Source organism: Dermochelys coriacea, chromosome 19, assembly GCF_009764565.3.
Source record: "Dermochelys coriacea isolate rDerCor1 chromosome 19, rDerCor1.pri.v4, whole genome shotgun sequence".
Classification (NCBI taxonomy): Eukaryota; Metazoa; Chordata; order Testudines; family Dermochelyidae; genus Dermochelys; species Dermochelys coriacea.
In genome coordinates this window covers 19,217,087-19,234,102 of record NC_050086.2, presented here as the reverse complement: position 1 = coordinate 19,234,102, position 17,016 = coordinate 19,217,087, and the positions used below count along the sequence as shown (strand labels likewise).

General features: G+C 39.7%; 1 protein-coding gene and 1 long non-coding RNA gene across 4 annotated transcripts in view; both read right to left on the bottom strand.

Moving 5' to 3' along the window:
- LOC122458303 overlaps window positions 1–14,355 on the bottom strand; it is a 29,323-nt gene extending 14,968 nt beyond the window's left edge. Inside the window, exon 1 of the long non-coding RNA XR_006278282.1 lies at window positions 11,247–14,355. This is a non-coding gene — a long non-coding RNA (uncharacterized LOC122458303). The remainder of the gene's footprint in view (window positions 1–11,246) is intronic.
- An 823-nt stretch (window positions 14,356–15,178) lies between these two features.
- The window catches only part of HNRNPR (heterogeneous nuclear ribonucleoprotein R), a 47,696-nt gene continuing 45,858 nt past the window's right edge, over window positions 15,179–17,016 (bottom strand). For all 3 annotated transcript variants that reach the window (XM_038377631.1, XM_038377632.2, XM_038377634.1), the window contains 2 exons: window positions 16,633–16,754; window positions 15,179–16,451 (listed from right to left, as the gene is read on the bottom strand). In XM_038377631.1, coding sequence (XP_038233559.1) covers window positions 15,839–16,451; window positions 16,633–16,754 — 735 coding nt within the window. In that variant the 3' untranslated portion in view covers window positions 15,179–15,838. The remainder of the gene's footprint in view (window positions 16,452–16,632; window positions 16,755–17,016) is intronic.

Below are 17,016 nucleotides of genomic sequence, written 5' to 3'. Positions count from 1 at the left end.
ACTGAACTAGATGGACCTTTGGTCTGACCCAGCATGCCTATTCTTATGTAAGGAGGAAACACCCTAACGAGAACAAAGAGGGATGAGAAATGGGAAAAGGGACAAAAGCTAGTGAGGGGGTACAAGGACAGAATAAGCACTAGAACATGCCCCCCCCAAATCTGGAACTAAACTGACCAGTCCCAGGTCTGTACTGGCAGAAATGCGGGGTCTCATCCTATTCAGATTCACAGACCATAACGGACTACTAATGCTACTAGTTACAACATTAGCTCAAGCAATAGATGTTTGTGCTGTTGACCCAAGCTGGGAATCAATATGGCTCCATGTGATGGAATATGTTTTTTTTTTCCAGTCTGCTTCTTTAAAAGTAAGGAAATTCCATCCAAAAAACTACATTAAAGTAACGTTATGGTTGCAAAGTCAAGCACTCAAAAGTTAGAATGCCCAAATTAAGATTGCCTGTGCAACCTTAATTCAGCCCCATTGTGCATATGCATTATGGTACGTCTTGAATTGCATGATAAAACACTTTTTGCCACAGGACTCCAGACTTATCCAGTCTATGGCATGGCTTCTGCTATGGAAATTAATTAGGGTAACCTGCAGGACTCCTGCCTCACTTGTCACAGAAACTGGAAGGTGCACAGCAGATGAAGCAGTAGATAGCAGGAATAAAAGGATGGAATAGCTATGGCTGTTGAATGCTGCCTTGGGGAACTGGATTTTACCCTGTCCCTGCCAGGGAGTTCTGAATAAATCCCCAGCATGTCATTAAACCAAACTTTTCTCAAATTGCTGCTAAGTGCATGTTCCCAACAAGAAATGGGCCCATATTTGCAGAAGTGCCAACCATTCCCAACTACAACTAACGTCAATGGGATCTGTGATTTGAGCATATGACGTGCTAGAAAAATGCCAACTATTCTAAAAATAATCAGGCCTTAGATGTCTCAAGGTGGGCATTAAAAATTAGTGGACACTTGACAGTGCTGACTTTAATCTCTATGCCTCAGTTCCCCATCTGTAAAATGGGAATATGACCACCGGTTGTGAAGATAAATTCACTAAAACATGTGCAGCACTTATACTAGGGGCGCCTTAGAGACTAACAAATTTATTTGGGCATAAGCTTTCACTCCATGCATCTGATGAAGTGGGTTTTAGCCCATGAAAGCTTATGGCCAAATAAATTTGTTAGTCTCTAAGGTGCCACAAGGACTACTTTGTTTTTGCTGATACAGACTAACACGGGTACCACTCTGAAACTTATACTAGAGTTATCATAGAAACATTCATGAAAAAGTTACTTTGTATTTTAGTGCAGGGGGTTAGGATGGTGTGCAGAAAATAAGGCCTAGAGCCACACATAGAAAGAGGTGCATGAAAAGTATCAAGTAACTACCCATTCACTGAAACTGGCAGGAGTCTTATGGAAGAGACTGTATGCGATTATGTAATTAAAAAACTACTAGGGAGGCAAATTAAAGTTGCACAGAAATTTGGGCTTTTTCAAACTTGAGTATTTGACTGTGCAGCATTAATGTTTAATTTTTTTTATTTTATTTTATTTTTAAAGTAATTCACCTCTGAGGATAGGACAAGCAGCAATGGGCTTAAATTGCAGCAAGGGAGGTCTAGGTTGGGCAGTAGGAAAAATCTCCTAACTGTCCAGGTGGTCAAGCACTGGAATAAATTGCCTAGGGAGCTTCTGGAATCTACATCACTGGAGATTTTTAAGAGCAGGTTAGACAAACACCTGTCAGGGATGGTCTAGAGAGAATATTTAGTCCTGCCATGAGTGCAAGGAACTGGACTAGATGACCTCTCGAGGTCCCTTCCAGTTCTATAATTCAATATTCTGTTATGAGCTACAGTATTAACTCAGAATGCGCTCACTGACATGGAGACTGCTGGTATTATTTCTCAGAAGCCATGTGCGGCTCCTGTAGTTATTTCCATTGTGGCTTGCTGTAACTATGTCCTCCATGTGTCAGGTATGGGAGCTACTAACCCACCATTTTGACCGTTCCCGTGATTACACATGATCCTTTGACTTGTTTTGTCTCCAAAAGATTGTCCTACAAGACTACACTTAACAGGTCCCATTACCTTTTATTCCCAGCTCTACACAGCCTATGTTTAAAAAAGACAAAACAAAAACAAAAACAAAAAAAACCTTACAGTTGTGTTAACTTGTTAAAGGAAAAGTATTTTAGTAAAATGATTTGGATTGCAAGGCCAAAAGAGACCACTGTTATCATCATCAATCATCAATCATCATCATCATCATCATGAATATAGCACCACTCATGCTGCAAAAAACTACACTGAAGTATAAATACACTAGTAACTGCTTGTAAAGCGACATCTCCAGACTATGTTTGCACTTGGAGTTGGAGTATTGCTTCAAATCTTTAACTCCAAGGAATACAACCAGCCACCACTTGTGGTTTTTGACACTGTTTTACTACGATACCTGTAAAAATTGGCACAAACTTCAAAGATGTAGAATTTGATCATACTACATTTCTGCTGTAGGCTATTACAACTATTCATCTCTAAATTCATACAACTTTAAGACAAGGGGAGTTTATTATCTGCATGTTGTGTGCTTGCTACTTGAGTGTAGTATATATTGTGGTCTGTTTGGAGAGGCTGTGTGCTGAGCCTAGCGGCCTGCTAGACAAAGCGGAGAGCTTCTTAATGAGGCTTTGATCCCTAATCAATTTAGTATGCATTAACTGTTAATCAGGGACAGGGCTACTCAGTAAGAAAACAGGGGTTTAAAAAGCCAGCTCCTAAGCGACCAGAGCTACCAAACAGGGGATTTGTGCAAGGGAGTTTAGAGATGGAGCAAGACAACTAGGGACACCTAACATTCTCCACACTTAGGCCAATAAACACCAACCAAGAAAACAAAAAACTGCAGAAATGAAAAGAATGCAGGCAGAAGTCCAGAGTGGAGGCTATCCAGTTTATTGCACTGAATGTGGCAAGTATGATTACATGCCTTATATATGCATTCAGTGCAAGAAGCTCATGGCCCTCCGAGACATAGTACAGGCTCTGGAGACCAAAGTGGCTAAACTGAAGGAACAAAAGGAGTTAGAGAGGTACAGAGGAAACTTTCAGGGACACAGTGGAGGTGTTCCACCCCCAGTCCGACAGACTCTGTGCTGCTGAGGATGAAAGTCATGAGGTAGAAGATCCTCAAACTGGAGTGGAAGGAAATTATCCCATAGTTGGGACACTCCTTCCAGTTGATGTTTTGGTATCCTCTCACACTGAGGATACCCATCTTGCAGATGGAATCCCATTTATTAGGAAGAGACAATCAATAGTAACGGGGGATTTGATCATTAGAAATACAGGTGGTTGGGTTTGTGTTGATCGGGAGAACTGCATGGTGCATTGCCTGCCGGATGCATTGGTTGTGGATCTCTCAAAACATCTAGACAGATGTATGTGCAGTGCTGGGGACGAGCTAGTGGCCATGGTAAACATAGGTACCAAAAGGTTTCAGAGTAGAAGCTGTGTTAGTCTGTATTCGCAAAAAGAAAAGGAGTACTTGTGGCACCTTAGAGACTAAAATTTATTAGAGCATAAGCTTTCGTGAGCTACAGCTCACTTCATCGGATGCATTTGGTGGAAAAAACAGAGGGGAGATTGATATACACATACAGAGAACATGAAACAATGGGTTTATCATACACACTGTAAGGAGAGTGATCACTTAAGATAAGCCATCACCAGCAGCGGGGGGGGGGGGGAAGGAGGAAAACCTTTCATGGTGACAAGCAAGGTAGGCTATTTCCAGCAGTTAACAAGAATATGTGAGGAATGGTGGGGTGGGGTGGGGTGGGGGGGAGAAATACCATGGGGAAATAGGCTTGAATAGAGACTGGGAATGGATGAGTCATTACACAAAGTAAAACTAAGTTAATTGTATCCAGTTTGCAAATTAATTCCAATTCAGCAGTCTCTCCTTGGAGTCTGTTTTTGAAGCTTTTTTGTTGAAGGATAGCCACTCTTAGGTCTGTAATCGAGTGACCAGAGAGATTGAAGTGTTCTCCAACTGGTTTTTGAATGTTATAATTCTTGACGTCTGATTTGGGTCCATTTATTCTTTTACGTAGAGACTGTCCAGTTTGACCAATGTACATGGCAGAGGGGCATTGCTGACACATGATGGCATATATCACATTGGTAGATGCGCAGGTGAACGAGCCTCTGATAGTGTGGCTGATGTGATTAGGCCCTATGATGGTATCCCCTGAATAGATATGTGGACAGAGTTGGCAACGGGCTTTGTTGCAAGGATAGGTTCCTGGGTTAGTGGTTCTGTTGTGTGGTATGTGGTTGCTGATGAGTATTTGCTTCAGATTGGGGGGGCTGTCTGTAAGCAAGGACTGGCATGGGAAAAGGTAGGAGAGAGAAGTCCTGGAGGCTAATTTTAGGCTGCAAGATAAGAGATTAAAGTCCAGGACCTCCACGGTGGCACTCTGAAATGCTTCCAGTTCCACCAGCACAGTAAAAAGACAGGCAGAACTGCAGGGGCCCAATGCACGTCCGAGATAACTTGTATCCCTTCTCCCAATACTATTAGGAACTGGGAAACCTTTGGGGGAAAGGAGAAGCTATATAGGAAGAATGGGTTCCACCTAAACCAAAACAGAACAAGATTACTGGCATTCAAAATAAAAACAGTGGTAGGAGGAGTGGTTTTTGTGCTTGTTGGTTTTTTTTGTTTGTTTTTTTTTTTTTTTTTTAAGGGCTAGGGGAAAGGTGCAGAGGACCACATTGTTTGGACAGACATCCAATAGAGGAGGATATATTAACAGGGATTCTCTATACCCTAGTAAAGAAGAGAGGACAAAAGTTGATAAAGTAGAGGTGCAAACTGAACAGAAACAGTCAAATGAAAAAAAGTCTCATTCAATTACATCACATTAAGGGAGACAAATATTGACCAATTTTGTAACTGCATGTATACAAATGCTAGAAGTCTAAATACTAAGATGAGTGAACTCGTGTGCCAGATATTAAATGAGGATATGGAGATAGTATCACAGAATCTTGGTGGAATGATGACAATCAATCAATGGGACACTAATACCAGGTACAAATTATACAGGAATGATGGAGTGCCAACCACCTACTAGCGTATGTGAAAGAAAGTCGAATATAGTATAAAAAAATCAAAACTATGACATAGAATCTCTCTATATAATAAATTCTATGCTTGAATAAGAAGAGTATAGCAGTACGAACAATGACCACCTGACCAGGATGGTGAAATGCTCAGGTAGATGAGAGAGGGTATAAAAATAAAACTCTCAATAATAATGCAAGATTGCAAATATCCCCATATTTACTGCATATATGACAGGACGGGATGCAGAGATAAAGTTCCTTGACACCATAAATGACTGCTTCTTGGAGCAGCTTGTCCTAGTGCCCAAAGAGGGGCAATTTTTGATTCAGTTCTAGATGGCAAAAAGAAAAAGGAGTACTTGTGGCACCTTAGAGACTAACAAATTTATTTGAGTATAAGCTTTAGTCAGCTACAGCTCACTTCATCGGATGCATTTGGTGGAAAATACAGAGGGGAGATTGATATACACACACAGAGAACATGAAACAATGGGTTTTATCATACACACTGTAAGGAGAGTGATCACTTAAGATAAGCCATCACCAGCAGCGGGGGAAGGAAAGGAGGAAAACCTTTCATGGTGACAAGCAAGGTAGGCTATTTCCAGCAGTTAACAAGTTAACTCCCCTCCCCCCCCCACCCCCCGGTGATGGCTTATCTTAAGTGATCACTCTCCTTACAGTTTTCAGAGTAGCAGCCCTGTTAGTCTGTATTCGCAAAAAGAAAAGGAGTACTTGTGGCACCTTAGAGACTAACAAATTTATTTGAGCATAAGCTTTCGTGAGCTACAGCTCACTTCATCAGAGTGTGTATGATAAAACCCATTGTTTCATGTTCTGTGTGTGTATATAAATCTCCCCTCTGTATTTTCCACCAAATGCATCCGATGAAGTGAGCTGTAGCTCACGAAAGCTTATGCTCAAATAAATTTGTTAGTCTCTAAGGTGCCACAAGTACTCCTTTTCTTTTTGTGAATACAGACTAACACGGCTGCTACTCTGAAACCTGTCATTAGTTCTAGTTGGAGCACAGGGTCTGGTCCAAGAGGTGAATATAGCTGAACCACTCAGTAGTTAAACATCCTTGTTGGGGGGAAAAATACTGAAGAAGCCCACCACAGAAGTATTTAACTTCAGAAAGGGGAACTACACAAAAATGAAGCTAGTTAAATGGAACTTAGAAGGAACGGTCACAAGAGTGAAATGCCAGCAAGCTGCATGGAAATTTTGAAACCACCATAGAGGTGCAAATTAATTGTATACCCCAAATTAAAAAGAATAGTAAGAGGACCAAATAAGAGTATTTAGTTGGAAGAGACATGGGAGGAGAAAGACTTGGGTGTATTGGTTGATCACAGGATGATTATGAACTGCCAACTTGATGTGGCTGTGAAAAGAGCTAATGCGATCAGGAAAGCCTTAGTACCATAATACAAGACATAGTGAGACCTCATCTGGGTGCATTTCTCATCTCCCATGTTTAAGAAAAATAAATTCAAACTGGAACAGGTTCAGAGAAGAAGTGTTAGGAGGATGATCAGAGGAACTGAAGATCTACTTTATGTGGGGAGACTCAGAGCTTTGCAAGCTCAGCTTAACCAAACAAAAGCTGACGGGAGATATGATTGCTTTCTCTAAATATATCAGAGGGATAAATACCAGGGAGGGAGAGGAGTTATTTCAGTTAAGCACCAGTGCTACCACAAGAACAAACAGATACAAACAGGCCATCAAGAAGTTTAGGCTTTCAATTAGATCAAGGTTTCAAACCATCAGAGGAGTGAAGTTTTGGAACAGCCTTCCATGGGGAGCAGCAGGGGCAAAAAACCTAACTGACTTCAAGATCCAGCTGGATAAATTTATGGAGAGGATGGTACGATGAGACTGCCTAAAATGATATATGGTCCATCTACACCTGCTAGAAGCAAAATATCCTTAACAGCCAGAGATGGGGCACTAGATGGGGAGGGTGTGACATTGTACCTCAATAGCACCCTATACCCACATATTCATCACTGTTAAATGGTGATATTTTGTACAAGTTTCAGAGTAGCAGCCGTGTTAGTCTGTATTCGCAAAAAAGAAAAGGCGTACTTGTGGCACCTTAGAGACTAACATTTATTTGAGCATAAGCTTTCGTGAGCTACAGCTCACTTCATCGGATGCATAAATTTTTTATTTTTTTTTTTGTACGAAGAATGCTTTGCAAGGCATCATATGAAAAGTCATGATTGCTGAAACTCATTGTTCTGTCAAAATAAATATATCAACGTTGCATATGGAATTATGAGATTTTGCTATATGGTGGTTATTGAAATATGTTGAGTCTCAGAGATGCCCACAGCTAGCTCCCCAGTTGCAACAAGGGAGGTAGCCCATACCTAGACAGATGTTAAGAGACCCTCACCAGCCATTGACCAGCAGGGCATAGTAAACAAACAGTAGAATTGCTCAAGCTCCACACAATAGAGATAGCTTAACTCTCTGACTCAGCAAGGCCCATCCAGAGACCCGATGCTTGACTCCATGTTTGAACTCGTTATTTTTCTAGGCGCATGAAGAGTATAAAATAAAATAAGGGACAGTGGCATCATGAGTCCACCACTCTCTGCCTCCTTCTCAACAACTGGAAAGGAAGATCTTTTGGAAAACAAAGAGAAGCCTCAGTGAACTGAGGAGGAATGGTCCTAGCTAGAATGCTTTCTAGTTAGTATGAACTGTGAATAGAACTCTTCCTGCAACATCTAGTAGGGTGAGAAAAACTGTTTGATTCAATCTTGGTCTGATACCGTTCAGAATATAGACTGGGATTTATAACCAACTATGACCTCTATGCATAATACTTACAATCACTTAAAATCTATCTTTCTGTAGTTAATAAACTTACTTTAATGGTCTATCTTTACCAGTGACTTTGTCTAAAGTGCTTGAGGAATCTGCTCAGATGACAAAGGCTGGTGCTTGTCCACTATCTTTTGGTGAAGTAGTGGACGAATTAAATGACTTTATATCGTTCGGTAGAAGATCTTCGGCAGTGTAAGATGGTACATTTCTAAGGTGCAACGCTGGGGTATTTGCTTGTGTTTTTCTGTGTGGGATTCATGAGTGGATTAGAGAGCATTCATGCAATTTAGCTGGGTGTCCCCCAGCAACATGTTGACGACTATGTGATCACAGCACCTTGAAGGGTTTACTGCTTGACCCTAGCAAAACCATCATGAAAGTCAAGAGACTACAGCGGTCCCACAATTCCAGGTTCTCCCCTGCGATCTGTCACAGACGGTTGAGTTACAACAAAGAACTCTTTTCCAGGTGTCTGTCTTGGGTCTTGCCAAGAAGCTCAGGGTATAACTGATTACCATATTTGGTGCTGAGAAGGAATCTCCCCCCAGGTCAGATTGGCAGAGCCTGGAGATTTTTCACCTTCCTCTGCAACGTGGAGTAGGTCACCTGCAGGTTTAAACTAGAGTAAATGATGGATTCTCTGTAACTTGAAGTCTTTAAATCTTGATTTGAGAACTTCAGTAATTCAGCCAAAGGTAATGAGTCTATTACAGGAATGGATGGGTGAGGCTTTGTGACCTGCTAAGTGCAGGAGGTCAGAGTAGATCATCACAGTGGTCCCTTCTGGTCTTAAAGTCTGAGACTATGAATGCCACCAAGGCTAATCAAAGTAAAAGAAATGGTTAGAGACAAAAAGGCATCGTTTAAAAATTGGAAGTCAAACACTACTGAGGAAAATAGATAGGAGAATAAACTCTGGCAAGTCAAGTGTGGTAGCAAAAGTCTCAAAAAACTAACATAAAACAAAATTTTAAGTATGATTGTTTGCCAGGCTTCTGGCTTCTAACAATCAGGGAGCCACTGGATGATCACACTGCTAAAGGAGCACTCAAGACAAGGTCATTGCGGAAAAGCTAAATGGATTATTTGCATTGGTCTTCACTACAGAGGATGCAAGGGATATTCCCACACCAGAGACATTTTTATGTGACAAATCTGAGGAACAGTCTACAGAGATCTATAAAATCATGACTGGTGTGGGAAAGTAAATAAGGAAGTGTTATTGCTCCTCATAACAAGAACTAGGGGTCACCAAATGAAATTAATAGGCAACAGGTTTAAAACAAAAGGAAGTATTTCTTCACACAACACAGCCAACTTGTGGAACTCTTGACAGAGGATGTTATGAAGGCCAAGACTATAACAGGGTTCAAAAAAGAACTAGATAAATTCATGGCGGATTGGTCCATCAATGGCTATTAGACAGAATGAGCACGGATAGGTGTCCCTAACCTCCATTTGCCAGAAGCTGGGAACTGGTGACAGGGGATGGATCACTTGATTACCTATTCTCTTCATTCCCTCTGGAGCACCTGGCATTGGCCACTGTCAGACAGGATTCTGGACTAGATGGACCTTTGGTCTGACCCAATATGGCCATTCTTATGGTCTTAAAAGGGCCTGATTAAAGTGTCAGTAGAAGTGGTTTTGGAACAAACTGATAACAGTATTATGTCACCAGGATCAGATTGTATTCAATCTGTAATCCAAGCTTTCTGCAGGAACTCGCACATGAAACCACAGAACTGTAACTTACATTTAAATCAGTTTCTGTACTAGATGACTAGAGGCTAGCTAATTCATGCAGATTTTCAAAAAAGGTTCCAGAGGCAATCTTCACAATTACAGGCCAGTAAGCCTAACTTCAGTACCAGGCAAATTGGTTGAACCTATAGTAAAGAATGATCAGACACAAAGATGAATACAGTTCACTGGGGAAGAGTCCACACAGCTTTTGTAAAGGGAAATCATGCCTCACCAATCTATTAGAATTCTTTGAGGGTGGCAACAAAACGTACACAAAGGTGATCCAATGAATATCTCGTACATGGACTTTCAGAAAGTCTTTGACAAGGTCCCACACCAAAAGCTCTTAAGCAAACTAAGCAATCTTGGGATCAGGAGGTTTAAAACAAACAAAAGGAAGCACGTCACAAAACGCACAGCCAACTTGTGAAACTTGTTGCCAGAGGATGTTGAAGGCCAAAACTATAACTATTCAAAAAAAAATTAAATAAGTTCATGGAGGATAGATCCACCAATGGCCATTAACCAAGATGGTCAGAGATACATGGGTGTCCCATGCCCTCCGACTGCTAGATGCTGGGAGTGGATCACTCAATTGCCCTGTTCTGTACATTCCCTCTGAGGCATCTGGTATTGGCCATTGTCAGAAGACAGGATACTAGGCTAGATGGACCATTGGTCTGACCCAGTGTTCCCATTCTTATGTTATGTAGGGAAACAGGTATTGCACAAGCCAAGCACAGTACTAACAGGTATTGTACAGGATTCCCACCTCAATCTTGTCAATGAACTTCTATCTTGACATGCAGCACCTTCTATTTAACTCGTTTCCTCAAAGCTTTGCCAATATACCTCAACTCTGTGTCACAACACTGTATAGTCGCAGGCTTTCCGTGAACAACGCCCATCTGTTCTAGATTGCACGGTGGTTTCGCTAGGTGGTTAAATGTTACTAGGAGAATCCCTAGTTGAGACCTCACAACTCATTTTCAGGTGTCTAGGTTCAACAGGGACATGCACTATGCTCATGCCCCCTCTATTTTGGTAAGGTCTCTCACAACTATGGTTTTATGAGTTTAAAAGGCCTAGTGGGAAAAATTCTTAATCGGCTTTGAGACTGGTGAAGAACCATTTCATATGCTTCCTTAGCTTGCTCCTGATGTAGCCAAAATAAGCTCGTTTTAATTCTGGATACACTTTTGAAGTACCTAGAGCCTCCTATGGCTCTAACATCTATAGAATAGTTTTCAAATATTACACAATCCCAAATAATTTAGAAGAGAAAAAACAAAGATCATTTAGCTAAGAAGTCACGCTCACCTCTTGGATATGGACATGATGGATTTAACTTTAAGCATTACCTTTACATTTGGAAACGCTCCGTTGAAATGCTGGCTCTCGACAAATGCTTATAATAAGGCACAAGAGCCTGGCTCCTCCCTCCACCCCCAAAAGCCCTTTCATCTTACCGAAGAAAATTAGAAAGAAAGTTCTCTTACCGACAACTCCAATGGTTAATGTCCCCTGCGAACCCCACCTAGCAAGTCGACATCATGACATGTCAGGTCAGGGCAGCCTCAACCACGCTTCCCTGATAGTCAGGTAATAAAAGGAATGAGTTAAAACAGGAAAGTGACACTTACAGGTTTCTGGATAACATCAGAAAATATGATGCAATATATTCTGACTTGTCACTCAGAGCTTCTGGTAACCTCCAAACAAGATGTTAAAATATTTCTCGAGAGGGACTCAACTACTTTAAAATTTCACAGGTTCCTGACCGATACTCAGTTATTTGACAAATACACCTTGCCCATGTAATGTTTTGCTTTAAAAAAAAAAAAAAATACTACAATCAAGATTTTCATTTTAAAGATTAAGATACTCTTTTCTACCCAATAGATTTTAGATACTAAATTAAAATATACCCGTTTGTCACTGTGGACTTTGTCCAGACAGATTAAGTAAGCCAATTCATTACACACAAAGCAGCTTCATACAAGTCTTAAGTTAACAGAAGCTCCCATTTTTAAGAGAAACAGGAAAACACGCATCACCCAGTGCACTCTTTCTATAAGGCTCTTGGCCACTCTCACAAATAGTTCACTCTAGTGATTGAGTGCCCAATTTTGTACGCTGTAGTCATGCAAATAGCCTTACTCACACAAAATTGCTCTATTTAAATCAATGGGTGAACAAAGATTACAGATAGGAAATTTTCAGGATTTGACCTACATATAGGAAACAGTAAGAACCCAACCTTGTAGTACTTCACCAAGCAACAACTCCTGTTGAAATGATAGGAGATTTTGTTTGCATTAGGACTCCAGGATTGGGTGCTTAGCGTAGTACCACTTCTATACTAAAGTGTAACATTCCCTCACGATACTTTGCATTTGTTTTATTACTAGCCTTATAGCAAGAGTGTTTACTGTATTTTTTTATTATTCAAATACAACAAATGGGCTAGATAATGGGGTCCAAATGCAGAGAGGGCAAAAATATAACCAGGTGTTTATAAATACAAAAATCGCATTCATGTGGCTATCTCCTAGTTTTTTTGGATTAAGAATTTTGAAAAAATGCTTAAACAGTATGCTTGTTGAAAGACAGTATATACTAATACAAGATGACAAATGAAATTGAGTCCTATTAGAATAAATTATAGTACTAGAAAAGACATTTAACTCTTTATAAATGCAGACTAACCTTAATTAATTGTTAAAATTAAAAATTAAGAATTTAACCTTTTCAATGTGAAATTAAATCTATCAGAACATAATTGCTTTAACATTTTTGCTCAAAAAGTTTTGGAATTACTAGAAATCTGGCAACCTATTTTTATTTATTTATTTATTTATTTATTTTTAAAGTCAAACACCTTCATATCAATGCAGACATTTAAGCAACTGCTATAAATGAGTGATCAAATAATTATAGGAATCCCATTTCATGGTTCCCCCACCAACCCCAGAAGGACACTTGCACGATTGAATTTAAACATGGGTGTGTGAGGTTAAACCCATTTTCAAGAGGAAAATTCCTGCCATACATTATTTTCTAACAAGTTATGCAGAAGGAAAGGTCAAGACACAGATGTGCAAGAGTAATTTTTTTTTTTAATTTTGTTTTATTTACTATTTGGTTCTGTCAAAATGGTTCTGGAAAGGTGGTATAAAATTCTTCCTTTGTGTCTGTCACTGAACATGCTATGTTCTTCCATTTTGTTATTATGGTATATTTATGGCAATATCTTTTGGTGCTGTTTTCTCTAACTTCAATGCATCATACCACTGATGCACTAAACTATGGGGAAGAGTCTTCTAAAAAAATAAGTTTTATTTAGAGAGAGTTTTTGCAAGGTTTAACTGGTGCATTTGGGCACCTACAAGTTGCATAAAGAAATCAATGCAGCTTGTAAGTCTTGAAAGTATCAAAATTAACTGAATTTCATTTTCAATTTGTGTAAAACAGATTACTTCACTTCCAATGTCTATCAAAGCATTAGAATAACTTGTATTTTGGTGTAAAGGTATCCAAAGATGCAACTCTGTAGTTCAGGCAAACAGTTTTAAATGTTATTTCTGTTCCTTGCTATTTTTTGTAACAGATTATATTAGAGTAACTTTAGCCTTTGTCCCCATAAACAAATATTTTGACACCTTCCCTCTGTCAAGGGTCTCTAAGCAGTCTGAAATGACCATTAAGTAAAAAAGTTCTGTTCCTTCCAGGGAGGGAAGGCAATACTTTGATTCCAGTTTAGTTTAATCTATACCAGATTTCCTCCCTCCCATCTTTATAATTTACTAAAATGAAAATACTATTTGGGGATATGGGATTTTGTTTGGTTACCACAAAGAGATACATCTTTTCATGAGAATTATTTTAACTACTATGAAGCCAGACTCTGATGAAGAGGTTAAGATGTATGCTCATGTATTAATAGAATTACAAGACAGTCACCACAAGCAAAAACCTGCAACCCTTACATAGGCCATACTCCCACTGACTTCACTGCTTGACTAAAGAATAAGGACTACAGAATTTGGCCCAATGATTTAAGGCAGGTTTGTATGGTTTTGGGTTTTTTAAACTGGCATACCATGACTAGAATGCAAGTTAAAAAATGCTTTATGGACTGTTGTATGCCTGATGTTTTCATTGGATCTGTACCTTTAAGTTAGTACATTGACACAAAGGGAAAACTCATTTTGAGAAGCAGGTATACATTTTCTCACTCCAGTTCAGTCAGGTCAGAAGCCATAAAACCCATGCAAATGTCTACCAGACTCACAAAAACAAAACGGTATGTGGGGGAAGAAATAGTCTCTACATTCTGATCCAATACAATTGTTATGAAAGACACCAAACAGCACCGAGGGGGCAAAGGGAACATGTGCCCACTGAAGTTTAATGTCCCCAACAATTTGTGTTTAGAGTACGGTAATATAGTTTGATCAACATATCTGAGGGAGAGTGTTAATTTGGACATTCCGAAGATCCGGGAATGATGGGGGTTTTTTTGGTAACAGAAGTTTTAATCCTTTTGTTTTTCTTTCTTGAAAAGCAAGTGTTCCCTGGGGTACAGCATAGCCCAACAGATGCAGAGAAAAATAATTTAATGACTTGGCAGTCAAAAAGACCTCCAGGACTGTCAAAGGTAGAAGTCAATAAAAGCAACCAAATACTCCAAAAAATATAGCTAGTAATCACCCAGAAAGATGGTGACTAGCATTTTTTTAAATTTAAAGCCTTTATTAAAAGGCATGAGAATTCTAAGGCAAACTGTTCACCATGGCAAATCATTGAAATGCCAGTGATGGAATTAAGCAGAATGTAGAGAACACGTTTGTGTTGTTTGTAGCAAACTCGGTCTATATTGCCACAGCACTTTAACTTACAAGTCTCGACCTTGTCATAAACTTTAGCACAAACAAATTTAACCATTTCACCTAAACTAAGATTCTTGGGACAGAGACTCTCTTCCTACATGTTTGTATACCATATAGTACAAAAAGGACAGATACCTATTTGAGGGCGGCTGGAGGCCCCCACAATACATAATTGTAACAAAAAGGAACAGGGGCTAAAAAATTGCAGTCTCCAAATTCCTTCTCCATATGAGATAAATTAATAACTGTTAAGCTCTGCAAGAACATTCAGATGCATTTGAACCCTTTTAAAAAAGCAAAGTATCAGAACTAGATGTGATTAGGTTATAGAACACCAATTAAACAACAGTGCCCCCCTTTGGACTACTTGTAATTTCGCCTAGCTTTCAGTCTGATGTCCACAATGCTATATGTTGGAAAGCACAAGAAATTTGAATGAATTTGATCACTCACATAGGCAGTTATACTTTGAAAACAATGTTTCTTCCAAGAATTACCAATGAAATAATGTTTTAGGACACAATTGAATTTGAAATAGGTAATGTTTTGAATAGATTTTTGAGTTTTATTGAAATCTTACATGAACAAGAAATTGGAAATACAATCACATCAAGGAACAAATTGCCACGGCTTTGACGTTTAAGCCAAACAAATTTTGTAGGGCAGATTTTCAAAAAGGTGTGAAGTTATAACAATTTAAAAACACAGTTAACCTACTTCTAGGAATGCAAAACATACAATCATGTTATTTTCAATACAAGAAATCTTAATTTTTTTTTAATTTCTTAAAACTACTAAGACAAAGCACTAGCTTTTACTTTTATGTACAGCATACTCCTATGTAGTCTACCCAAAATCCAAAAAAGGAAACTGTCCAAAACCAGAGGTTCTGCAAAATCATGATTGAACGGTGTGTTCTGCTTTTAAACTGCTAAAATGAAGCCTAAAACAATAAAAGCACTGAAACCCCAAATGGAGTTTGGGAATTCTGCAAGCCCAATAATGTCCAAGTGCGTTTATGAAAAAGGAAAATAAAAGACTCGAATATATACACAATAGAGTGATTCTTCAGCCCAGTACAAATGGCAGCCAATTGCTACTGAAAGATGAAACATTAAGCCAATTTTTTTTTTTTAAAGGATGTAGAGCTATAGGCAATTCTATGTTGCCAATATCATTCTCAAGCCCTCCTCACTTGTCTACTTCCACTGTTGCCCATAAGTATCCTGATAAAATTCCTGGTTGTCATTATTGTAACCATAGTTACCGGCATAGTCACCACCTTGCTGGAGCGGCTGCTGAGCGATGGGTTGGGAACCCCAGTTCTGCTGGTTGTTGGTCTGGCGGCGCTTGGAATCAGGTTGGTTGTACCCATCTGCCTTTCTCTTGCCTCCTACGTTGCCCCCACGGTTGCCCCTGGCTCCACGAGCACCACGTCCTCTCTGCTGCTGTGCAGGACCCCCTCTCCCACCCCTGGCTCCTCTTGGTGGTCCCATGGGTGCCCCCCTCTGTGAATAGCCAGCTCTACCTCTTGGTGGTGGTGCTCCCCGCCCCCTAGGTGGTGGTGGAGCACCTCTCCCACCCCTTCCTCCTCCTCCTCTTCCTCTTATAGCATAGCCATCATCATAGCCATAATAGGGATCTTCATAGCCACCACGGTAGTCATGATAGTCGTAACCATAATAATCATCATAATAATCTTCATAGCCATAGTAATCTGGGGGATAGCCATATCCACCTCTCCCTCCACGACCTCTGCCTCTAATAGGAGGTGGCATACGAGGTGGAGGGTAGTAATAATAGTCTTCATACCTAATAAAAAAAGAAACATGCATTAAATTTATCTTGTAAGATTCTCCTAAACCAGAGTTACTTTCTGCTTAAATTTGACAATATATGGGCTGGGGAAGGACTGCCTCTGTTAGCTTACGTTCCGTAGCAGCATGAAGTTCTGCTATTTGTACATTACAATACTGCAGAAGTGAAGACTTACGCAGTGCTTCTGGAGGCTTGTCTGGCAGCCTGGCGTTCTTTCCTTTTTTTATCTGGTGGTTTAGCTAACACTATTTCAATTTCTTCCCCCTCTATCTCTTTTCCATTCATTTCATTCATGGCCTGTATGAAAGTCAGAAAAACACATTTGAGTTTACTTCCAGTCATCAGAAAAAATTTAAGTCTTTCTGAAAATGTTCACTAGTGTTCCAAAAAAGATGCAGTTGAAATTGAAGGGGAAATATAAATCAATCCTTTCAGGGATTTCACATTGCAGGATGTGTCAAATTAACGGAACTGTCACCCCCAAATGTTTACTTCAGCATCTATTATGAACTGTCAGGTTATATGAGCCACTGGAAGTTAAAAACTTCCTTCAACACTC